At 33.9% G+C, this 26,546-nt stretch overlaps 1 protein-coding gene across 1 annotated transcript in view; it reads left to right on the top strand.

The window, feature by feature from the left end:
* Window positions 1–24,044, top strand: part of LOC144433130 (plexin-A2-like) — a 52,640-nt gene extending 28,596 nt beyond the window's left edge. The window contains exons 3-31 of the mRNA XM_078121443.1: window positions 2,369–2,503; window positions 5,973–6,082; window positions 6,376–6,502; window positions 6,675–6,834; window positions 7,199–7,404; window positions 7,826–7,942; window positions 8,149–8,253; window positions 8,551–8,644; window positions 9,154–9,341; window positions 9,648–9,796; window positions 10,474–10,594; window positions 11,181–11,317; window positions 11,541–11,717; window positions 12,170–12,263; window positions 12,905–13,156; window positions 13,659–13,817; window positions 14,330–14,567; window positions 14,967–15,109; window positions 15,760–15,950; window positions 16,423–16,500; window positions 16,963–17,176; window positions 17,442–17,610; window positions 17,880–17,983; window positions 18,269–18,359; window positions 18,651–18,841; window positions 19,469–19,638; window positions 20,333–20,545; window positions 21,364–21,517; window positions 21,862–24,044. Coding sequence (XP_077977569.1) covers window positions 2,369–2,503; window positions 5,973–6,082; window positions 6,376–6,502; window positions 6,675–6,834; window positions 7,199–7,404; window positions 7,826–7,942; window positions 8,149–8,253; window positions 8,551–8,644; window positions 9,154–9,341; window positions 9,648–9,796; window positions 10,474–10,594; window positions 11,181–11,317; window positions 11,541–11,717; window positions 12,170–12,263; window positions 12,905–13,156; window positions 13,659–13,817; window positions 14,330–14,567; window positions 14,967–15,109; window positions 15,760–15,950; window positions 16,423–16,500; window positions 16,963–17,176; window positions 17,442–17,610; window positions 17,880–17,983; window positions 18,269–18,359; window positions 18,651–18,841; window positions 19,469–19,638; window positions 20,333–20,545; window positions 21,364–21,517; window positions 21,862–21,957 — 4,383 coding nt within the window. The 3' untranslated portion in view covers window positions 21,958–24,044. The remainder of the gene's footprint in view (window positions 1–2,368; window positions 2,504–5,972; window positions 6,083–6,375; window positions 6,503–6,674; window positions 6,835–7,198; window positions 7,405–7,825; window positions 7,943–8,148; window positions 8,254–8,550; window positions 8,645–9,153; window positions 9,342–9,647; window positions 9,797–10,473; window positions 10,595–11,180; window positions 11,318–11,540; window positions 11,718–12,169; window positions 12,264–12,904; window positions 13,157–13,658; window positions 13,818–14,329; window positions 14,568–14,966; window positions 15,110–15,759; window positions 15,951–16,422; window positions 16,501–16,962; window positions 17,177–17,441; window positions 17,611–17,879; window positions 17,984–18,268; window positions 18,360–18,650; window positions 18,842–19,468; window positions 19,639–20,332; window positions 20,546–21,363; window positions 21,518–21,861) is intronic.
* Window positions 24,045–26,546: the final 2,502 nt, after the last annotated feature.

The following is a 26,546-nucleotide window of genomic DNA, read 5'->3' as shown; positions in this document are numbered from 1 at the left end:
TTTGCAAATTGTCTCATCAAAGCAGAAACAGCTCAACTCAATAGGAAGTAACTAGTAAATTAGCAAATGTATACATTTTGGTGGCTCTCCGTCTATCTATTGGTGTTGTCTTTCATTCAGTTATTTTCTTTGTCTGTCACAGATTGGCAGGTATGAAAGCCCCTTGGGACTAAATTGACTTTTTGTTGATGATAATTTGGTTAGACAGAATGTAGAAATAGGATTAAGGATCAAATTGAATTGTAACTACTGCTTAGAATGTAGTCACTGTCTTGTCAGTAGCAGTTGCCAAAAGTAACGTCGAAAGAAACAAGTTGTCAATAATAGTTGTTAACACTAAAACAGTAATGTCTGAAGAAACAGCTTTTGACATCTGTATCCATCAATGACTTTTTTAATTTAACAATGATGCTCAGAACTGTTGTAAAATATGGCTTTCTATGTTGTTCCCTGGAACTGAGAACATTAATATATTACTAAACAGACAGTGCAATGCCCTGCAACAATAAATAATTTGACAATACAGTTCCTGACATGAGTGTGTCACTTTAAAAACAATATTTGAAAAAAAAAACACCCTTTCAATACACATATTATAAAATGTTCAATTCAAGTAAATCATGAGTGTATATATATCATGTACACAGTGTTGTTTCTTGGTTAATTTCAAGAAATTTAAAGCATATAGAGTATTGTACTAGGTTGAAGAGATGAAAATATTGCATTGTATGACAATACATGTATACTAACTATTACTAGGTTGAAGGTATGACAATATTGCATTATATAACAATATACTAGTTTGCTAGTACTAGTAGTAATACATAAAGGGAACACAATAGAATTACTGTAATTGTCTATGTGTGGTGTCTACAGTCTAGTGATTCATACACTGAAATACAGTCCAACATTTCCATGGTTCATATGAATGTCAATCAATTTATTACATCATAAATAGTAAAAGCATTTTAGTATTGGTCGAATCTATAAAGCAGCTTTTCCCCAATTTATTAATGTCTAAGTATTCATGTGTGATCACAGTACTTTATTCATTTGATTCTAGCAGAGAATTACATAAATAGTTTATGTCCATGTCGTCAGCACTTCATTATTGAACACAGCATACGGCTTACCGACATGTATGATTGGAGATCACTATTAATCTAGGGGTTGTGATCAGATTGAGTGAAACATAATTCATTTTTACATGATGACTATTTTTGTATGCACGCATGTGTATACTATAATACCTTGAATTGCATCTGATGAAATATTCAAAAGTTGTAACTTTGACCTTCATTTCATTTCATTTGGACCGTACATGAATATCTTTGTTGTAATCTTTGTGACTTATTCTTGAAAGAAGCCATATATCCTGGTTAGAAGTATCAGATTAAACCCAGTCATCTATCTTGAGTAATTGCATTTTAAGTCGGAATGACAGTAATGGCATATTTTGTAATTAAAACAGATGAGCTATAAAAATGTCTCTGTAATTCATAACTAAAAGATTTGCAAAGACGGTGTTATGTATATTCAAGATTGTAAGGAAGTCACGCTCTTTCCTTACATGGAAATTATTGGACTCCCGTCATATATCAATAAATATTTATTCTGTTTGTAATTTCAATGTTTATACTTCACAAATATTATTTTGACATTTAATATTTACATATCATATAACTGTTTATCAGTTGCCATGTCGATACGAGCTCTTTGTCCATGTATATGTATGTTATGTACAAGACATGTATGTTCAAATAATTTATATATATATATGTTGAAAATTAATGAGCATCAAAATTATTGAAATTTTGTAAATGGTGATTATGCCCTACAGGCATACAGTATGTATTTTAGATATTGTTTTGAGTGTGGAAATTGGAATGGAATTTATTTGCAGTGACTGTTCACATCTGTACGTTTTATGAGTTTGAAAGAAGCATTTATTAACAAAACACAAGGGAAAGGAAATACATAAGTGACATTGTCATTCAGTGTGAGTCATAGATATAGAGACTGTTGATAGTATCATATAGATTGTAGATAAAACAAATAAAGAGGTACAAATAAATAATTGTTAGATATATCAGAATGTACTTGTAAAGGCTGTAAAGTTGGATACAGAAATTGAAAGAAATATGTGACGTCCGTGTTGAACACTTAATAGCATCACATTCTAACACTTGTGTGGCCTTCGTTCACTGCGAACCTGTGAATTTTGGAGTAGATTTTCTGATGTACAGTACATTTTCTTGTGTTAATTTTGCACACAATGGTTTATATTGTCTTTCTATATAATTTTACTATGTGGAGAATTAATGCACAGCAATATTCATCTTTAGTCCTTTTGTTTCTCTAATTCTAGTTGAAAGTGGTGAGTAGTACATCGGCCTTGGAATATGAAGACATTGCAGTTGTTAGTAATAATCCTGAAATTGTACAGAATGGATTGATGTTTGATAAAGAGGAAAACTACATCTATGTTATGAGTAAGAGACAGGTGAGTTGATGTTTGATAAAGATGAAATCTACATCTATGTTACGAGTAAGAGACGGGTGAGTTGATGTTTGATAAAGATGAAATCTACATCTATGTTACGAGTAAGAGACAGGTGAGTTGATGTTTGATAAAGATGAAATCTACATCTATGTTATGAGTAAAGAGACGGGTGAGTCATTTGACCCTAGTTATGCATGTGTGTTCTGGTGATAACAAGTAGTGGCGTCTCATAACATGTTCAGTACCAACCAGTGTTGTATGTATCACAGGTATGCCCAAGACTGGCATAAGCATACCCCACCCTTTCCTCACAGTACTTTTGTTATTCTTTTCTGTCAAGTGAATATTTCAATTTTTCATTCTACAGTGTTAGATTTACAAGTTGTAAAATTCACAGATGCACTCAAAGTACTGTAGTACATCTCATAAAATATATTTTATGGATGAATTATTTCAAAATCATTGTATTAGATGTGTTTTGCATGTTTGGTGTCTACATACACGTAGTCAGCCTGGTTACATCGTGATAAATTGTGTATTGCTGTTGAACTTGTGTACTATTCTTTTTACCACTGAAATATTTCATATCTAAATTAAAACTGCCCCCAAAACATGAAGGCAATCAAACTTTTAGAATGAGAGGAGTCCTGATGAGAAGGGAAGGACTGTCATATAATGTACATGTAGACTGTAGATTGTACCTTCACTCACAGCAGAGTGTGTTAAAGTGTAGATGTCGTAAAGTTCTCTGCATGTTAAGTTTTCACAAGGCTGTATTTCTCATTACTGGTAATACCACACGTACTTGTCTACTGTTAAAATCTTATCAACCATGGTCAGACGTGCATGTAGTGGGTTAAAAGCCAAATCACTAGTGTCGACTGACATACAGTTAGATTCTCTGTATAGCTGCTGCTCCATCAATTCCTCATCTGGCCTTTCTATGACCTCAAGCCAGACTTGTATGTTGTACCAGTAGTTTATTTTATTTGTGTGTATGTGCATCTTGGGAATGTATTAGATGATGATAGAGTTGTGTGTATACACTAAACCTACGCCCACATTAGTTCAGTGGGCAGAGTTGTTCTTGCATCAAGGGCACAGCAAGCCATTGTTCCCATAAAAAAGAGAGTTCAGTCCTCCCTGGACATAGTTGAACCAAATATACAGGACCTCATAAATCTGGAATGTTGCATTATCTGTCTGTGTCTACCATTCTCTGGTGTTTAAAGCATGTATGAACATGTTTAGAACCATGTTGATTTCAACTTTGCCATGATATGTACGTGTGTGAGAGTGTGAGACACAATGTTGGAAATTTCATTGTAATGTATACCTTTCAGTTGGTAAAGATATGCAATTGTAGTTTCCATGCTTTGCACGTCATGCTAACATATTGTAAACATTTTAAGTCATTTATGATAACCAAGTATATATATGCATACAGATGATACTTGTATAGAATTTCCAGTTTTTGCTAAACTTTCTTTGTGAACATTGGGTATATGAAATATGAGAATTCTGATTTAAATCTATTTTACATATCAGTCTTGTATGATGATAATTGTAAATGTAGTTGCAGAGTAAATTGGTAATATCCTGTATCATATGAAATGCAGTATTTAAAATATTTATGACCGAATATTCTGATACGTATATGTAGGTAAAATTGATAACGAGAAAGCGGTGTAGAAGAATCATATAGATGTGGTATGATGAGTGATTACCTGTCATTGTACATTTGTATGTGTTTAGTTTCATATTGGTTTACATGACAAATATATACATGAAGAGATAGCATTTGTAAGTAAATTGTAAATTGAGTCAATTGCTTGATGTAACCTTTTTAATTAAAATAATGATACACATGGTATTAGAGTCACTCTAGCATTATCTGTAGCAATGTAGAATTACCATTTAAAAAAACGGCAGGGTTAACCAAGGTCACATAGTTGCACAGTGGGGTTTGTTTGACAATGGTATGTAGTGACACTCACAAGGATAAACTTTTGACTTGATGCTTGGATAACACTAACACACTGGGAGTCCATTCCATGGAAACCCAGAGTGTTAAACAAACTAAATATTGTGGTTTCATAGGGGACCCCAGATGATACAGTTGTAACCTCTGACCTGTAGTGCTTGCGCAACCATTCCTGCAGCACACTTCGTTGGTTTCCAAGCTATTGCACTGAAAGTAGATATGATGTATTATGCAGAAGTGCTTCGGGAAATTCAATTTAACCAGGAAATCTTAGTGACGTCCTGCAACACTGTGTCAGGAGGTTAAAATCTTGATTTATTCCAACCTAGGAGTGATTGCAATTTAGAGTGGATAGTAGTTTCATATGTGTACCACGGTTTCTGTTCAAACATCAAAACTGTCAGCTTGGATAACAAGATTTGTTTCTGTGCAGTGCTATAGGCACGAGTATTACTTACATAGTTTGCATCTCAGGTCATGTGATCAATCAGATCAATGGCTAGTTGTCTCAGGGTCAGTATTTAAAGGCACTAGTTGTGTGACCTTACTCTGCTGAAAAATAGGAAGACCTGATGTATCTTGAAATAGATATGGTCCAAGCTTATAAGGGAGAAATACATATCGTGTAAATACATGAACCTAACATTATAGATGTTATAGGCTTGTAAGGCTAAGTAAGGGACAAATATACATCGTATATATAAACACATAACCCAACATTATGGAAGTTCTGGGCTTATAGTTTGTTTTCCTGGTGAAATACCACAATTCATTTAAAGATATACATTGTATTGGGCTGGTAAGAGATGATCACTTCATTAATTCCGGCATAAGATGTAATAATGTAAGGCATAACAAAATTGCATTATTTGAATAGTAATCAAACCTTTGGGCATAATTGAGATTTGAATCCTGCAAGAGATCCATACCTAGAGTATACAGAAGATTATAAATTGGATAGGAAAATACAGAATCAAAAAAAAACTGATGAATAAAAACATGATGGGTGTTTGAATAGTGTGATGACATCAATATGCAAAGTTATGTATACTGGTGAAATGGCCATGATGTAGTAGTCTTTAATTGGAAGACTATTATTGAAAAAATAATGGATGATGGACTAGCAATATATTGTAAGGTAAAAGCCAATAAAAACATTACAATCAATCATGTCAACATGTCTCACGTTAATCAAATTTAAATACTGACTTAGCTAACTTGTCTAAAGTGTGATATGTCTGTTATCAATTTCAGTGTAACAAGAAAAAACAGCTACAAAAATAACGAGAACTTCAAGTCACAAAAAGACATATTCTTGTAAAACTTTGAAACTTTCATTAAAAGTTTCAGGTTCTTCCTGACCCTTACCCTGAGATAACTTGTCATGCAAACCTGCTCATAATGTGTCAAGATTTGTACAAAGCTTTTCAATCATATCACAAGAGTATTATAAAAGAATTTAATGTGATTTTCTTTCATTTACAGATAACCAAAGTACCAGTTGAAAATTGTGAGCAGTACACAGATTGTGAAGACTGTACATCAGTGAATGGTGTTGGAGACCCTTACTGTGGATGGTGTTCACTGGAAAATAAGTGAGTTTTCAGTCATAAACATTTTGAGAATCTATTAATAGTAAGAAGAACTACAAGAAATCGGTTAAATTTCCCATTGAATGAACATTCAGGATTGAATTTGTTTACTTTTATTGTTACAGTACTGCCTTGAGCTGAAATTCACATTTCTGTATTTATTTTATATAGATAGAACTTCTAATGTAACAAAGATGGGAAACAAAGGAAATGCTATTCCACTGAAAATATTCCATGATGAATATGTTTGACTGCCCTCTATAGATGATATTTGAATTCTTTTGTTTTTCTTATAGATGTACCAGGAAGGTTGACTGCACTGGTTCAAGCAATGATAACGACAAAAGATGGATTGGTAGTGATAGACAGTGTCCAAGTATTGATGTTAATCCTGCTAGTGTAGAAAGAGGAGACCTTCTAACAGTAAGTGGTTAGAAAAGAAAATGACATGAATCCTAAAATATTGAATACTTCACTCATTTACAGACAATGTATCTTTTGAATTCAGATCAGTTGCAAACTTTAAATACTACTTATAGTTTTGATATTGAATTAGCACCCCAGTATTGTAATGTATAACATCTTCATTTTATAGTTGACACTAACTGTGACCAGTCTACCAGAAACCAGTGCAGGGTTCAGTTGTGTATTTGCCAATCTTGGAGACACTGCAGCAGATAGAGAAGATCCAAACAGTAATCAGTTGAAATGTTTAACTCCATCACCAAGTAATGTGCCATCACCAGGAGATAGAGGTAAGTGTACTTTAGTATCAATGGTTTCACTAATGACAACACAGTGATGAAGTTTGCTACACTGAAAGTAACTCATCTTAGTTGATTAATTCCATAGTTTATACTTCGTTGACACCAATGCTTCAATATCTAGTCCAAGTGGAACAATAACCAAGCAATGAATTGTTTGATTGTACACCATTTGAACTGTATATTCAGACTAGACATTATCAATTTTTGTTCTTGACTAAGTTGATCTGTTTGTATGTTGTAACCTTTGTAATTCATTTAATCTACCAACCAACACTAGTTTGATCTGATTATCAATTTAGTGTTCTCTTCATGCAGTTTTAGTAATACCTGTTTTTTGTTTCATTTGTTATAGGTTATGTCCGAGTCAAGTTATCACTGTTTGCAGAAGAAACTGGTCAGAACTTTGTTGATACTGATTTTGATTTCTATGAATGTGAATCATTTAAGACTTGTATGGCATGTACTAATAATGACTATGGATGTGATTGGTGTATTTTTCAAAATAAATGTTCCAAGGATACGTCCAAGTGTAACAATGGAGTTGTTCAAGGGAATGCAGTAAGTAATTGTTTGATGTAAAAGTGTTTTAACTTTAAGATATTTGAAGAATTCACTTCAAATGATAGTTGTTATATGACATGGTAGATGTACATTTAGTTTCACAACTTGGCTAAGTAGGTTTGAAACATTTCTAAAGGAAAGCAGTACAAGCTTAAATTTGGCTAGCTAACACAACCCTTGCAGTAAGTTAGAATTCTATCCACTTACTTACTTAATTCAGAATGCCAGAATAACATTTACCATCTTGAAAGTTAAATCATTCTTGCTGTACCACTTTTTAATATTATGTGAAATACTCTGAGCAGAGTGGCGATTGATGGATTAAGAATTACAGAGGGCATGGATATTACATGACCAATTAAACACAGGAAAATGATGAGTTTCTGTGTTTTGAGTGTACACAATATTTGTATTGCAGAATCAAGCTGGTGGTTCAGATAGTTGTCCTCGTATTGAAGGAGGACAGGAGATTTTAATTCCTGTTGATCTCTCTAAAGATTATGAAGTGACTGGACAGAACTTCCCAGTTCTCAGTGTAAGTATATCTAATGTAGTGTTGCTGACTTTGATGATTTGATAAATAGATGGTTTAAATTTCTTTAGATTTTTTGTTTAGTTATCCGTTAGTTGAGATACTATTGAATCAGAAAGTGTTTAAACTGTTTTCAGAAGGATCCTTTGTTGATATCCAATCACAGTGAAGTCATGGTTAACATTATAATCTTGTATTTCCCTATTCAGCCTGAGCATAGTGGTTATCAATGTGTTCTGGATATTGAAGGAGAAGTGGTGGTTGTTGATGGACAGATGCTTGATCCAGGCAAGATCAAATGTCAAAGTTCAAAGGTAATCCTACAGCAATAACAGTCAAATTGCAATTCCTTCAAATACATCCATTTCGATGTTTTTTTCCCTTCAATAATGAACAGTTTTGATGTTATTCTACCTTCTCCACTTGTATACAAATCTTTATCTATCTCCCTGCAAATGTATGTATATAGATATGACTGTAAATCATTTTTGCATTCCAGAATGAATAGAGCAGTTTTCTCTGCAATTCCTTTTTTCCATCTCTCATGAAATCAAACGTTATCCTAGCCAGTTGATGTAAGATATTAGATAATTTTTTTTTTGTAATTGCAGTATATGTATGCTGCTGATGTCAGCAGTAAACTAGTACCACTCCAGCTGAGATGGAACAATGATTTCTACGTAGATAATCCAGATGATGTCAAAGGTATGGTTTGTATATAAAGTTTATTAGACAATATCAAAATAAAATACTGTTTTGACATTTATAAGTTTCATAGAAACAAGTTTGTAGGGACTATTTGACAATATTTTGATGACTATTATTTGCCTTAACTAGATCACCTTGTATCTTGTTCAAAACTGGAGATGACAAAATATTAAAATATAAATATTGATATTATACTTATAGTCATGAATAACTTGATAGTGTACAATATCCAATGCCTTCCTTGTCATTAATAACTTGATACAGTACATTATTTAATGCCTTCCTTGTCATGAATAACTTGATACAGTACAATATCCAATGCCTTCCTTGTCATGAATAACTTGATACAGTACATTATTTAATGCCTTCCTTGTCATTAATAACTTGATACAGTACAATATTTAATGCCTTCCTTGTCATGAATAACTTGATACTATCCAGTGCCTTCCTTGTTGCTTATTTTAGTGGGTGAATTTCATTTTTGCTATCTTTTAATTTTTTTCCAGTGACACTATATAAATGTGACGTCAGTCGTCCAAATTGTGGAGTATGTCATCAAGTCGATATAAAGTACCAATGTGGTTGGTGTGAAATCCCTAGTGACAATCAGAAATGTACAGTAATCAACAAATGTAACCCTGTAAACAACTGGTTAACAAGAGACAACCTATGTCCAAATCCAACCATTACACAGGTGAGTACCACAGTGTGGTTGGTATGAAATCCCTAGTGATAATCAGAAATGTACAGTAGTCAACAAATGTAACCCTGTAACCAACTGGTTAACGAGAGACAAACTATGTCCAAGCCAACCATTACATTTGTGATAACTCTGGCACTGTAAGAATTTTAGTCAGTTGCAAAGTCTGCAGTAATGTGCATTCTGATAAAGAACAACAACTTAACCTATTTTTGCTGTGTATCAGTGGCATGCCAAAAATGGCTTAGAGGGCACACTTGGTTACTGACATCAAGTTGACAAATTTATGTATCTTGACAGATTCAGCCTATGGCAGGTCCAGTAGAGGGAGGTACCACTCTGACAATCAGGGGCTACAATCTTGGCAAGAATTCATCAGATGTGAAAGGCATTAAAGTGGCAGGATTGACTTGTGTAGTGCAGGGCAATGGATACAAGATTTCTGAACAGTAAGTTCTCTCAAACTTTGTTTGCCATGAACTCGTAGTCTATATATCAACAATAAAGTCCTGTCGTATTTTAAGTCTATTTTACATTTAGTTTGAATCAGGAGATGTAATGTGACATTACCATTGATGATACAACAAAACCAGTGAAAATATGCTTGATAGTGTCAAATCCTATCAATATTATACAAACAGACTAGTTGACCTTGTGTATTATTGCAATGTATTCAAAATCTTCATGTCCATGTTCTTGAAGGGTTAGGTCTTGTCATTGCCATGTACTTGTCTTCAAATTTACACCTATATTGTAATTAAATGAGTTTGATAAATGGTGATAATATTGTAATGGACATTTGTTATTTATTTTAGAATTAACAGAAAGTTGATCTATCAATCCAAATGGAAGATAATCTTACTATATTGTAATGGTTTGTAATTTTAAATCCAGTGCTAAGATAAATGCTGATACAAAATTAGCATGTTTTGACTGTTCAGTATGTCTGAAAGCAAGGCTTTACTTAGTCTGTAAGGTACACAGTGCTGGGACACCCTCACACATTGGTCAGACCCCTTAGGGCAGGCCAGTAAGGACAGAGCGATACAGCAGTCTACTTCAAAACAAGAAGTTTAGTCAATATTACACTGGGTGATAATTTTGGGTAAAAATGTTTTGATTGCAGAGTTCAATGTATAACAAGTGCAAGTGGCAGTGTGAAATCTGGTAAAGTAGGGATCACTATTGGTGATGCAGATAGTCAAGCCAGCTACAGTGGATCATCGTCAGAAGAATTCAGTTATGTGGTAGGTGATGCTGCCAGAGTGATGGATAAATGAAAAGGGGACTCATGATATTGTTCCTAATTTGAGACCTTTGTAGGGTTTTTAACAAGAAAACAAATCCAAATTACCAAGTAATTAAGTGTATGGTATACTTTGTACATGAATAATGTGGGGGATGTTGAGTTGTTACACTTTCTGGTTGGTTCTCCATGTAGCATGTGATAAAATTTTACTTTATCGGGTTAAAATTTAAATGACACCGGGTCAGACCACATTTGGTGTAGACCAAAGTTTTGATTTGAAAACAAACAAACAAACAAACAACTTTTTTCATATATTTTTGACAAACTAGCAACAGTTTCAACACCATATATCCAGCTGAAAACAATTTTTACCCTTGGGGAGATTTGCCTTGAATAAATACATGACTTGAAACTGTTTGTTAACTACTAGTATTTTAGAGTAGAAATTACAAATTAAGATTTTTTGACTTCGGAGTGAAAAGCAAGAACCAGCAACAATGATAGATTTAATACACCAAATATTTGCAAGTTATGTAGCGTACACAGAAAGTAATAGGTTGAATACTTTCATTGTTTGTTTACAGAATTCTAGAATTGATAGCATATCTCCGAAGATAGGACCTCGGTCTGGTGGAACCAAAGTGACAATAACTGGACAACATCTAAATGCTGGTAGTGATATTACTGTAATGGTAGCTGGGAGTCCCTGTGATAGTGTTAAGTAAGTCAAATTTATAATTTAGAAGAGTGAAAGTTTCATTCGTTATTTCCAGATAATAACTGACATATATCATATTGCATAGGATAAAGTTTGAATTGTCATTTACATTCTAGTATTTATAAGCTCCTTCTAAAGATAGTTTGTAATCACGAATGAAATCCACTCAAGCCATAGTTATATATGAGTTCATTTACAATATTCTACTCTCTTTGTGTATTTATAGAACTTCAGCTGACTATGCAGAGTGTATTACAACAGCTGCCAATAATAATGACCAGAGTGGTGGTGTAACCATGTCATTTGATGGAGTGGTAAAGAGTAATACTGCACCACAGGCTACTTATATGTACAAACAAGACCCAGAAATCAAAGAATTGTCAAGATATGCAGCTTTTATCAGGTAATATACCAAAACTATCCATTCCATTGACACTTTAAAATTGATATACAATCAGAAAGTGTGCCTAACATGTGAGTACAAGCTCACGTCATACATGTAGTACGATCTCACATGTCATAGTACAGTCTCACATGTTGTAGTACAATCTCACATGTTGTAGTACAGTCTCACATGTTGTAGTACAGTCTCACGTCATAGTACAATCTCACATGTCATAGTACAATCTCACATGTCATAGTACAATCTCACGTACGTAGTACATAGAGTAGAGTAGTAGAGTCCCTTCATATGAACTCAGAGACGAGTACACACAGGACATGAATCCCTTCATATGAACTCTTTGACTAATAAAGTAATACCTAAGAACACACACACAGGACATGTTCATAATACAGAAATTAAGTTCATTGGACTGTTGAGTACTTGACCATCAGATTCTTCTTTTTTTCCAGTGGTGGCATTACCATACAAGTGACAGGAACAAACCTGGATATTGTGCACACAAGACAAATGAGAGTATATATCAAAGATAACCAGTATACTGCTGTAAGTATTTATCAAAGATAACCAGTATACTACTGTAAGTATATATCAAAAGATAACCAGTATACGGCTGTAAGTTTATCTTACAAATGGCAAGATGAAAATGAAATGTTACATTGTGTAAAATCAGTTTCTGACTATCCTAGTAAGATTGTGATGAAGATAAGGCATCTTTGAAATATAGTATATGTATACATCTGTCTGTCTGTCTGTCTGTCTGTCTGTCTGTCTGTCTGTGTCTTAGACTTTTACAGCGTGGCTACCTTTGCTAAACATTCTACAAATGGCAAAAACCAACTTACAGCAAAGTAGCTGCTACTTTCACCTTGAGTGGGTTTTTGGCATTAGTGGAAATTTCTTAAGTAACCATTGAGGGCGTACTGTACAATGTGATTGGAATTGCAACTATAGCAAATGTGAAACTGATATATTAACAGACATTTAAGCAAAAGTATTAGTAGCCAGGCTTTGAGAGTCTATCTCTGTCTTCGTATGGTTAACAAGTTATGAGGATGTACATTAACATTGCAGTGTATTGCTTTTCAGTTCTCTGGAATCCTAATGCAATCACTACACATGTACCTGTTTTCATGTGATCACTTGTCATGTTATCACAGTTCTTCACATTATTGTTGATATTACAGCCATGCATCCTTAAATCACCCACTCAATTGGTGTGCGAAGCCCCAGATGTGTCAGAAAGTAACATTAAACCTACTGCAAAGGAACCATTCAGCTGTGACTATGGATTTATATTGGATAGTGTACAGAACACAACACATCTCAAAGATACCAGCCTAGGACCTTTCCTCTACTACCCAAATCCATATTATACAAACTTTGAGGATGGTTCAAAGGTGTACAGTGGTGTTGGAAAAGAACCCCTTGTTATTTTAGTAAGTGCTGTGAACTTCTTATTCTATCCAATCTAGAATTAGAAGATAAGATATGTTGTAAGTAGTCTAACGAAGTACCTGCCTAACTTCTGCAAATCCAGTTATTGATAAAAAGTCAATGGATCTGCAGTCTTAGTGAGACATTGTTGTATATCATGTTATAACAACACATTGCTGTTTAAAGTCTTCATGTTGTATCAAATCTACATGTACTCTCAGAAATGAAACATTTTAACATATGCAATGCCTGACACGATCATTTTCATAATTTGACCTCAGTACTTGGTTTATATTCCATTTGCGGAGACTAATATCATGCAATGTATTTGTCACATTAGATGTCTACATTCTTATTTATATTTTGGTTATTTCTATTGTATTCTCAACTGGCATTCAGTGAGTTGGTTCATATTCTCCAAACATTGTTAATGTCCATTTCATATTGCCTTTATGTTATGATGTGTTATAATTGTACACACTTCATTTATATTTCATGATACAGGGTGAGAATCTGACACTTGCTTCAGATGAACATGATGTAATAGTAAAAATTGGAGATGATGACTGTGAAGTCACCTCATTAGCTTGGAATCAGTTGACGTGTAATCCTCCAGAAACACCACCTAAAGGTAGCAGTGCTGAAAAGGGACTTCAAGTTACCGTAAGTGTTATATATTAACTGTTTTACTACTAAGTCGTAAGAAGGAAAATGAAAAGGTTTAAAAATAGTAGCAGTATTTCTGTTTGGGTAGTTTCCTGTACAGGAGGAAAAATGGGTAGTGTTAGTCAAAGTATACTTTACATGTCTTCCTTTCCTTTCCTTACATTACCCAACATTTTGTGATATTATTATAAAGTCAGGGGCTTGACAACTCAGATAATCTGGGTGTCTAGAACAATAGATAGATTTGATCCCTCACTGTGTATTGATGTGGATTCCTATTTAGTATAGTTACTGCTGGTTGGTATGAGGTGTATCTGTATATATAGATAGTGGTAGGTAGGTGTGAGACAACAAGGCTATAACTGATTTGAGACATTCAATCTGAGCTCGTAAGAAGTGTGGGATTATAGTGGTCTTCGATCAGTTTGTGACTAAATTCACTGTTTGATATATATTTCTTAGAAATTACATACATGTAAATTAAACACAGCATGTTATTTCATTTCTAGATTTACCATGGTAATCTGAACGTCAGTGTTGGTTTCCTGAAATATGCCTCTGATGGTCCTGCTTTGAGTACAGGTGCCATAGCCGGTATAGCTGCTGGTGGCGCAGTAGCTATTATTATTATTGTCTTTATATTAATTATTTATAAACGGAAATCCAGTGAGAAGAACAGGGCTGTCAAAATGTTACAAATCAAACTAGACTCACTGGAAAGTGACGTCGTTAAAGTGTGCAAAGAAGGTAAGAGAACACAGAGATTTGTCACAGTTTTTTAGTCACTAAGTGTCATTTTCAGTTTTAGTTACTAAATGTCATTGGAAAAATTCAGTACAAAAATGAATCAAATCTTCGACTAGTTTTCTACCATTAGCAGGCTATTTTCAAGAAATTTACATTAGATTATGATTTTAGTCACTAGTGTTTTGATGGAGTTCAGATGTATTAGGTTATAAACAGACTTTATAGAGTAATCAACATACATGGTGAGCCCACTGTCATTCAGTCTTGATGAGTGAAGGGCATATCTCTCGTCATTGAAAAACACATTCTTTACTAAGATGTTTGATTGATTGTGATGTCGATGATATGTATACTATTTGATTTTCTTGTTGCTTAAACTATGTCTTCTGTTTCTTGCAGCATTTGCAGAGTTACAAACTGAAGTAACTGAGATGACAACAGATATAGAAGGTGCTGGTATCCCATTCCTTGATTACAGAAGTTATACAATGAGAGTGCTATTCCCTGGCCAAGAAGACCATCCAGTGCTTAGAGAACTAGAGGTAGGTGTTGACGTAACAAAGTCATGAATTCAAATGGAAATTCATCTGTGTTGGTAAACCATAGTATTGAACTGAACTTTTGTTCCAAACACAAACACAAACACAAACACAAACACAAACACAAACACAAACACAAACACAAACACAAACACAAACACAAACACAGACTTGAACATTTTACCTGAAATTTTTGACTACACACTTCAGTCTTTGTCAACAAATTGACGTGCTATTCAGCACACATGAATAGTGGGTTAATCTGTTGACAGTCAAAACATTTTCAAACTAAAATGTTCACATTTGTGTTTGGAACAAAAGCTCAATTCGATACTAAAGTCATCAATTGTCAATCTTCATTTTTAACAGGCAGAGTATAGAGTTATTCTACTATCCAGGTAGTAATAAGTTATGACGCCATTTAAACCTAACATCTGATGAAGAAATGTAAGACTATGTACACTAAATGATAGAGTATCAGAAGCAATGCATCAATATCCTGTATCAAAACACAGTGTCTGAAAAAAGTCATTATGAGATGGACCATCAGTATATGTTGTTTTCCTACCCAGCTTACATAGATATGTTGTATTGTCAGTGTAGATATCGTTTTCCTACCCTCCTCACACACATATTTTGTATTGTTTATCCAGGTGAAGGGTGCTAAAAGGGCAGATGTTGAGAAGGGTCTGCGTGAATTTGGTAAACTAGTCACCAACAAGACGTTCTTACTGAATTTTATCCGAACCCTAGAAGGACAGAAATCATTTTCTATGAGAGACAGAGTCAACGTTGCCTCCTTAATAATGGTATCATTACAAAGTAGAATGGAATATGCCACCGAGTGAGTAACAACTATTAAATATCTATAACGTCAGTAATTGTTGTTTTTGTTGTTGTTTTTGAACACTTATCTGGCAATAGTACATTTGAATGTAAATGTTTTTACAGGAATATTCACATCAGCCCACAAAGACAGTTATCATTTCTTGTGTGGTGCTCTTACTATGTTTTAGTCAAAGGGACTCAAAGACAATGAACATATATTAAAATACCAAATGTATATGCATTTCTATGATTATGCTAATTTATGGAGCTTAATAATTTGAAGAGTGTCTGAATGTTAAACAAAATGCTAAGAATAATGAGATATGAAGTACCAGTAGTTTCTAGTAACTTGTAATATTGTAAACCATCCTGGCTATCTGTAACCCATAGTTTATCATACAGACCAGGATATAATATAGAGTGAAAAGGTAACCAAACCAGAAGTAAGCAATTGTCATCACTAACTGAATATTCTCCCTTTTCTGTAGAATTTTAAAAGCATTACTGTCAGAACTTATTGACAAAACCTTAGAAGGGAAGAACCATCCCAAACTACTCCTGAGAAGGTAAAGTAAAATAAGTCCTATTTGAGGAATACATCTTGTTTTAAAATGGTGTTAAGGCCAATTGATAATAAATTTGTTTCAGCTGGAGGGAAGAAAAAGAACACTTAACTGTGCCCACTATCAGACGTTTTCATAGAATATTGCTGCATCATTTTTACAAACAGCATAGCTCTTTCCATGATTGGAGGTTTTCACAGACCATTCATCGGTTCTTTGTACAGACAGTAGTTACTATTGTCAGATCTTTTGCATTTGTAAAAGTTAAAGTAATAACTTTGTTGTAACAGCTTTGGAGAGATAATTTCATGTAGGGATGTGCGTAGGTGAACCATGTGAAATATAAGGAGTTCTGTCTGTTGCAACAAGTTTTGTTTAGAACTACAGGTACATGTAGCAGATATTACTTCCAAATTAGTCCGGGATGTAGAACTATTCTCAGTGTATCATGTTTTCAATTCACAGGACTGAATCAATAGCTGAGAAAATGTTGACCAACTGGTTAACATTCCTACTGTACAGTTTCCTCAAGGAAGCAGCAGGGGAACCTTTGTTCATGTGTTATAGAGCCCTCAGACAACAAATTGAGAAAGGTCCAGTTGATAGCATCACACATGAAGCTAGGTATTCACTTAGCGAAGAGAAACTTATAAGACAAGAGATAGAGTACAAGACTTATGTGAGTAAAGGTTTAATCAATTTAATGCAGTTTTACACAAATTGATGACACAGGTGTATGGATGATGCAGACTACTTAGGTGTGTTATTATTTCATGTATATTACAACCAGTAACACCTAAGTAAAGTGATTTCATCACAACTGTTTATAGCATTTATACGAGGTGTAAAAGTATACATTGTAACTATGAGAGCAGTAGTGGTAACTCTAAATGTAATCAATTATGTAAACATAACTAAATGTTGTACTATCTATTTCTTTACAGTGCATAAATGTTGTTAATCCAGACACATTGTTTGATAAAGAAGAACAGTACATCCAGGTCAAGGTCTTGGATTGTGACTCTATAGGTCAAGTTAAGGAGAAATTCCTAGATGCTATTTATAAAAATGCACCATTTTCATCTCGACCTAGGGTGGACCAAGTTGATTTAGGTGAGTTTAGTACATTTTACTTTAAGTCTTATAAGGAAGCTGTCATGGCCACACACACCCATACACATAACCCCCCTCCCTCCCACACACACACGCATACACGTACAGGTACACATCCCTCACTCTCACCAGTAAGGTAGTGTTGCTGGCAAAACAACCATACAAATATTCAGTTTGTATTGGTTACTTGTGTACAATTTCGATAGATCTGCAAACATGTGAGTAACAATTCTGATGTAGAATTCAATGTATGTTTATGTTATTGACAGAATGGAGACAGGGATACAGTGGGAGACTGAGTCTTGCTGATGATGATATCACAGCCAAGGTAGAGGGAGAATGGAAGAGAATTAACACACTAGAACATTACAAGGTCAGTACCATATATCAGTGTTCACATGTTTTCTAGGATGGTTAGAGCAATCATGTCCTGCTGTAGGAAAGTTCTGGATACAAGACACAAGAAACTTGTAGTTTGTGAAATGTGTAGTGGAAAAGTGCATTTTCTTAGAACAAATTTTAAAGCTACTGAAGTTCAAATATCTAACTTAGTCGTGTGCCTTGCAGTTGGTAATGTTGAGAGGTCAACATTAGAGAGTAGGGTATGTCAGATGTTGTCTTCTTGCTAATGTTACATAATCATGATTTCATTTTTCAGGTGCTTGATGGTGCAGTCATGGCTCTAGTGCCAAAACAAGGTTACAACATGTCACCGGGTGTGTCCAGTCTGAAGACAGGCAATCCTCACTGTAAGTGTTCTCTTTGCAAGCACATCAAGAATTATACCATGTCTTGATACCATTCAATGTACAGCCTAACAGGGTACATAGTTGTAGCATACTTGTCAATTCATATTCATAACATATCCAGTTATTTCTTGACAAGTAATTGCTTTAGAAGTTGCAAAATGTTCCTTTAAAAGTTGCAAAATGTTCATTCATAGCTGTTAGTTTTGTGGCAGAAGGCATAGCAAGGGAGGATTTGGGAGGTTTGTCTGTGTAGAGACAACTAACTTGCTTGTTTGTGTTTCATATAACCAGTCAACATGTCACTGACATCAAGTCCAGGACACAGATCAACTTCATCCATGCTAATCAATGCCGAGGCTGATAGTGGACATAGAGCATGGCATCTTATTAAACAACATGACAATGATGGTGCACAGAAAGAGGGAGCAAGGAACATTAAGATGGTATCAGAAATTTACTTAACTAGGCTCCTAACAACCAAGGTATGTTATCTTATGTTATCTTGTGTTTACAGTTATTAGTAACAATAATGTATCTGGAAGAGCTTTTTGATTATCATATGGTTGAATTTCATCAGTACTGAATATTTAAATGTCATTCCCCAATATTTTTCTTCATTCAGCCAAGGAAAATATGTGTGACCTAAGGGGTCTTTTTCACTACGGGTTGCTAGACAAGTAGTGACTAACCCTTAGGTCATGACTATTTTCGGGCTGAATGAAGAAAAATATTGGAGAATAACAATTATACCAGTGCCAGTAATATCGAAGCAAAATCGGGGAAAGTAATGACAATTTTGAACGTTTTGACTCATTTTGAACACAGCAGAACCAGTGACGTAGACACGTTGTCATGACATAGATGTGCATTGTGACTTGGAACGACCAGAGTGTATTTTTTGTTCAACTTGTCTCGTGTCGTGGTGTGATACATTTTAAAATGAGTGACTACATTATAGTTGATTTATAAAATTGTAGTCTGCACTTCATGTTTATAAACCTTTACTTATTACAGTATTACTAACTTGTTGGTGTAGACACCATTACTAGTTCACTTTTAGTAGTGTGCTTACCATATGAATAATACTGATCTTTTGTATACAAACACAGGGTACATTACAAAAGTTTGTTGATGACTTGTTTGAGACAATCTTCAGTACAACACATCGTGGCAGTGCCCTTCCCCTGGCAATCAAGTACTTATTTGATTTCCTAGATGATCAAGCAATAGAGCATGGAATATCTGATCCTGATGTTGTCCACACGTGGAAGAGTAATAGGTTAGTTTTAGTATTTGTTTCTTGTAGTTCTCAGTGAAAAGTTTAATAAGATGTTATCCCCCAATATTTTTCTTCATTCAGCCAAGGAAAATATGAGTGCCTGAAGGGATTTGTCACTGAGTCGCTAGACTTGTAGTGACAACCCTTAGGTCACGAGTATTTTCTGGCGTAACAAAGAAAAATGTTGGAGAATAACATAATTATAACCGATGCCATTAATATCAAAGAAATATCGGGGGAAAGTAATGGTAATTTTGAACGTTTTGACTCATATTTCAAACACAACAGAATCAGTGATGTTGACATGTGTTGTCGTGACATAGATGCACATTGTCGTGTCGTAGAAGAACCAGTGTATATTTCCATATTTTTTGTTGAACTTGTGTTCAGTACAATGCAAAGTCTCTGTAGAGTTCAAACTTCACACAATTCTCTATATGAAATGAAACTTCATAATTGGAAACGAATTCATGGATCCCTTTGCTATTTTAACTTCTTTGCCACCGCAGTCCCATTTTATCCAGAGATACAATTTGCACACTTTTATTTCAGTAAAAGTGATTTGTATTACGTTCTTCTCTTCACTGTTATAAGCATAAAACTTAGAAAGTAAAGTAAGAAGACATTTTCACTGGAGGTAGTATTTTCATTTCCTAACTCTTAACTTATTCTGACATGTTGTTTTATTCCACAGCTTGCCACTAAGGTTTTGGGTCAACCTGATAAAGAACCCAGACTTTGTGTTTGATGTTTACAAGTCACAGACAGTGGATGCCTGTCTCTCTGTTGTAGCGCAGACATTTATGGATTCATGCTCAACATCAGTACATAAACTTGGCAAAGACTCTCCATCCAGTAAACTACTCTACGCCAAAGATATTCCAAAGTATAGGGAATGGGTGTACAGGTAAGCCATGATTGAAAAACTGATAATCTGACATCTAGGCCTATGTTTGTATAGCCATTGATTTCAATTTGACACACAGTGAGACATGTTAGCAATAGCAATAAATTGCAGTTGCAGTATAGTAATGGGGTGTGCTGCATGTCACCATGATATCGTCATTGTAAGTAGTATGTTACTGTTTACAGCTTGGATACTTACTGAAATCTTCATGGAAATAATAAACCTACCAAATAATGTTCAGTACAGTACTTACTTTCAACACTATGGCTTGTCCCTACTAAACAATGGTAAATATTACATGAATATTTAGACATTCCACACTGTCTGTATAGAGTAAATATATATAGGTACTGCTACCATTAGTCTTCATTCAGTCCACCAAGTATGATTATTAGGCTGGCCCTATTTTTTTGTGTCTCCTTACTTTTTCATGGCAACTATGGGTCGGTTGATCAATTTATTTTTTTAAGTACAAAAATAAAAGATCAGTTTCTTCGTTTTTCTCTACCTCTCCTTTTCCTCCTCTCTATCTTCTTTTAATTGGATTCTTTTCCCAGCTTCTCTACATAATTGGCATGTTCTCAATCACCTACCTGAATAACTTCTGTCATGATGAAGAAATGCTCTGTTAGTGAACAAGTGTCTTCATCATTGTAGACGTCAGTCCAGACACTTCTGTATTTTTGCCAGAGAGGGCGCTGTTCCACATAATATTAAGAAAATTTGCGTTGGTCGGGTAATGAGAAACAGAAAAAAAAGGGATCCTTGCTATTATTATTATATATTATCTGATGGCTTCTTTCTTTTTTTAATTGTAGTTTCTATCAGGACATTAAGAGAATGCCAGTAATCAGTGATCAAGACATGAATTCAGCATTAGCAGAAGAATCTAGACTACATCAACATGATTTCAACCAGATGGCTGCTCTTAATGAACTTTACTTTTATTATTCACAGAAGTACAATGATGAGGTGAGTGTATGTTTAATATAATCAAGTTCAGGTAGGACTGAGAACAAGTTGAGTTTAATATGAAAAAGTAAAAAGGAAAGAAAAGAACCTCCATGCCATCTTTGCGTTTGATTTGAAAATGAAACTCTAAAGCTTTGAAATAATGACCTCTTCTCTTGCCAATTAGTGTTTGTGAGAAAGCCTGTACTAGAGCAGATATTTCACATTGAGAAAAACTGTATTCAGTGTGAATATAGATTCAGTTCAGTAGGGCTTATCACATATTGTGTTATTATGAACCTCTGTTTGCTTTACATTGACATGTTTAGTAATTGATGTCGAATTGACTTCACCCTCATATACAGCTTATAGAGTCCCTGGAGTGTGATGAACTTGCCAGTAGAAGTCGACTTGCATACAAGTGGGAACAGATTTCTGCCATTATGGCTGGACAGCAGTGAGTTAAGGAGAAACTTGTCTTGAGCATTCTCAAGTACCCCTACAGCAATACATGACGCAAGAGAAGAATAACAAATTAGGTGGCATCCAAGTTTGTATAAACTTGTTTGCACTTAAAGTGTATTATAACGATATAGCAGTGATGATGCAAACCTGTAAGATACATATACTCAGATACAAAAACGAAAAACTATCTGCACTTTCATGGCTCTAAATTATGATATTAACTCTACATATCTAAGTTGTGTATCATAAATTTTAGGGAAAAAAGATGTTTGTTTTTTTCTCATTCTTTTGTTACGCTTCATCCTGTGGTCAAACCATTCCAGTGAATGAAAATGAGGAATTTTTAGTTCTTCAAAGATACCGATGTCTTTTCTTTTTTTTTCGATGTGTGAGTGAGTTCTAGGTGTATTTTATGAAAGATTGGTGACTTTCTAGTCATATACTGTAAAGAGGCACTGTAAACAACTAAATTTCTTTGCTTTTTTTTTTTGCTTATTTAAAGAAATGAAAACCAAAGAGCCTCTGTTGAAAATATTGAAACAGACTGTAGAATGGGGTTGAGATTTTTAACATTGTTACTAACACTGCCACTAACAGTGTTCTCGGTTTTGTGCATATGGTTTTTTTTTTTACCAACAATATATACACTTAGATTTCTGAACACTTAATAATTATGCAAAATCATCCAATGAAATAATTGAATTTAGCTGTATAACAGATTTCATATGTGGTCAATAAGATAATTTGTAATTGAATGTGTTCATCTGAGTATCCTTGGCAAATTCTAAACCTGACTATACATATTATCTTAGAACTAAAGCAAGTGGGTGTTTAATAATTGTGTGTGCATTTTTGGTATTTATACTAAAATCATTGAGCATAGCAATAAATATAACTATTGCTAAAAACCTGTCATTAAATATAACCTTCAAATATAGCTCTTCATAAATGAACTTTGTAAAAATATAGAATTATAGTCTAGTTTGTGATATTGTTAGCATTAGTGGTGTTTTATTGTATAGAGATATTTACATGGGGGATGTTTGCTTTTTCTCTCTTGACAGTTGTAGACTTGTATTTTGAATTCAGGTTACTGTTAAATAAGTCAATTCAAATTAGTTTTACAAAAATGCAAGTGGCATTCAAGTCATAGAAACTTGTGCACACCAAGTGAAAATTGTACCAGTGATTTCTGTATTACTTTCAATTGTAAACATCTTTTGTGCTGAAATCAATTTTAAGTATTAGATGATTTGGGAAGTCATCAAAATAAAATGTGTTTGGTTTTTTTGTTGTTTTTTTGTGATGTGTTTATTTTAGATGAATCTCTTGTAGTGAAATCTATGCAAGAGTCTAATTGTCTTCCCATACAAAAATAGATTTATATTAAGTTTAAATTTTCAACTCGATTTCTTTCATTCTTTGTATATATTGGGACTTAACAACTCAAAGTGGTGTATTTTTCTCTCTGATGAATTTAAAAAGCATGAAAGGGGGGTTAATTGATGTAGTTTCAATAACAGATGACGTTCAAATTCACAAACATGTCAGTTGCAGTGGTCGTAGTTTACTTTCAAGTTTCTTGATATTTGATTTTGGTAAGTTGAGAAGTATCAGTGATATACTAGCATGTGTGCATTCATTCATTTGTCAGTACAAATATTAGATAAACAGTGTTGATTATGAAATAGTATTATGAAAGACCACTTCAAAAAAAAAAAGTTAAATGAACAATAATAATTGGTGATATTAATTACTTGGTGCTTTTTTTCCTTGAGCCCATATTTAAGGTTTACTTAGTATTAACAGACACCTGACAGAGTGTTGTCTTTGTCTAATTTATGAATGGTAATGTCAGTAGCATATGATTGGGCTGACTATATTGTTCACAATTGATCCACCTTGTGTTACAGAATATAAATGATGTCTTCCTAATGAGTGACTGATACCAATTCTCTTGGCCAAACTAGCACAAATCTAATCTAGCATACACTTACTATGTATTTAGGTTGCCACATGTCGATACTATGTCTTTATGGGGTTTCTCTTGTCAAAATGGGCATTTTCTCACACAGTGACACATGGCTTCAAATTTATGTTATATTTGTTATTAGGTGGGGGAGGGGGGGGGGTGGGGGTGATATCATGTGTTAGCAAAGTATTGCGTGACATTTGTAACATTTAAAGTTGAACTGAATATACAAGTTGCCACATTTAAAGATTCATAGTATAGAGCTGATGTATTTTTGTTATTTACTTGTAGCTAAGTATCTTGTAAACAGTTCATACTAGTGGCATTTAAGTTACATAACCATAGAAATGTTACATTTATGTTGTACTCTGTGAGACTGTTTTATACACAATATCATACTATATTTGTACTACATTGTATACAAGTTTGCCATTTATGTCTCATGAGAGCTAAATGTAGCAGTTCCAGTACCATATATAGAAGTGCAACATTGTATCAAAACATGAACAAGTGGTAAACCCCACACATATATGAAAAAATGTTTTCAAGTTGCATTGTGATATTGATACATTGTGTTAGATTGACTGCACACAGACTGTTGCATTGTGTCACATTGTATACAAGTTGTATTATTTGTGTTACATTTTATGCAATGTTCATTAAATATATATTTACATTTAATTTGCATACCAGTATATCTGCAAGACTCATTCAGAACCTTACAGTCCATGTAAGAAATGAATACAGAACTTTAAGAGGACTCTAGAGCTCCAGTATTAATATATAAAAACTTCTATTGCCATCACTGACAAGAGCTCGGAGAGTAGAAAACTTTCAACTTGCTTTTATTCTTACATAAACTTTTGGTGCTTTTATCCTGTACTTACTATATATATTTTCTGTTTTCTATTTAATACTCTTAACTGCACTGACAATCACAAATATATTGATTGATTAATAATAATAATAATAATAATAATAATAATAGATCATCGTCTTTATAGAATGAAATGTTTACAATTTCATATTTCAAAAGAACAAAATGACCATTTAGTAATCTGAAATATTTGTACATGTAGGTAGGGTTACTTTAGGTGTTCATTGAAGTATTGTGTAGTACATGTGGTAATGCTTTTTTTGCACCTGGAAAAGGGCACTTTGAGATGTACTCAACTAGTGATATTGTAGACATTGGACAATTGCACAAGCCAACAATTAGGTATAGGATATTTGCAGATAAATTTTCAGATTTTGCTTTATTAGAATTGTGTACTTATGTGGGGGTCTGCAGACCTGTATTATGTATTATTTAACCCCCAAATTATGAAAAAAAATGATGATTTTCCCTTGGAAAATATGCAATGATTATGAATTGAAACCTGTATATATTATGATAGTGTTTGTGATGCTGATATTATTTTTTTGAGTGGATGGAGGACATAGTTTATTGAAGTGTAGTATGAATCACTGATACAATCGTGTTATTGAAGAAGAAGAAAAAAGATGAAAATTAATTCAGTAGGTAATGTAGGTATGATATAGTGAAGTGAGCTTCAAATATCACATGCAGTGCATTTCCCTAGGCTAAGTTTTGAGACACCATGCACTAAATAAAGTATTGAAAATAGATTTTGTAGGAGTGAACATAATAAAGCCAACTTTTTGTAGGATTACACGATATATTAATAATGATGATAATAATAACTACTACTACTACTGTGTTTGTGACAAGAACTGCCAACGAACCAGAAATTGTTTTTTTCCCCTAGTAATGTATATATATAATAGCCAAAGGTCTGGTTCACAATTTATTTTTTTGAAAGTTTTGGTAGTTGGTAACAAGCACACTTTAGTGTTCCTAGTAATATTTACAGTAGGAGATATACTGCACCTTGCTTTCCTGCAGTGAACATTTGCAATTTGACTTTAAATAAGCAATCTAATGAACTGTTTGTTGGGGGTCAAAAAAAAAACCAAACAAGATTGTAGGGTATATTTGTATTTTTAGGGTTTGAGTAGTACAGTATGGAAATGTTGTTGTAGTGTAGTGGTGCTGCTTGATAAACCATTCTTGTGTTCCCTGTCATTGTTTCACACAGCATACTGTCTTGTCAGTTCCACTATGCATTCTTGTCTTAACTTGTAGTTTTTTTGCAACGATAAGAACACACACACACACATATGGCTCACAATGGCTTTTCTGGTGTAGTTGACTTTATTTTCCTAATCAGAGTAACTTTTTTAATCATATGCATTTTTCGATTAAATGAGGTCAACTATTTGGATATGCATTATAAGTTGAGATGTTTGTATTAAGACAGTCATTGTGAGGAGATTCTAATAAAATTTTGTAAAACTCTGATATTATTTTTACTTGTTTGTTCTTGTTGTTTCATTGAGTGTCACATACTACCCAAAGAAGCTGGTAAAGCAACTTATGGCACAGGGTACAGGAGGAATTATATATGCGAAGATTTGTGCATGTTTTTGACTACTTTTATGTTCTATCATACATGTTGGAGAGAGAGATAACATTTATGGTTCTATAAAGATTATACTATAAACGTTGAGTGTAATCATGGAAGTGTATATACTTTTAGTTATACCATAGAC

The sequence above is a fragment of the Glandiceps talaboti genome, chromosome 1 (genome assembly GCF_964340395.1).
Source record: "Glandiceps talaboti chromosome 1, keGlaTala1.1, whole genome shotgun sequence".
NCBI classification, from domain to species: Eukaryota; Metazoa; Hemichordata; class Enteropneusta; family Spengelidae; genus Glandiceps; species Glandiceps talaboti.
This window is presented reverse-complemented; position numbering and strand designations above follow the sequence as displayed.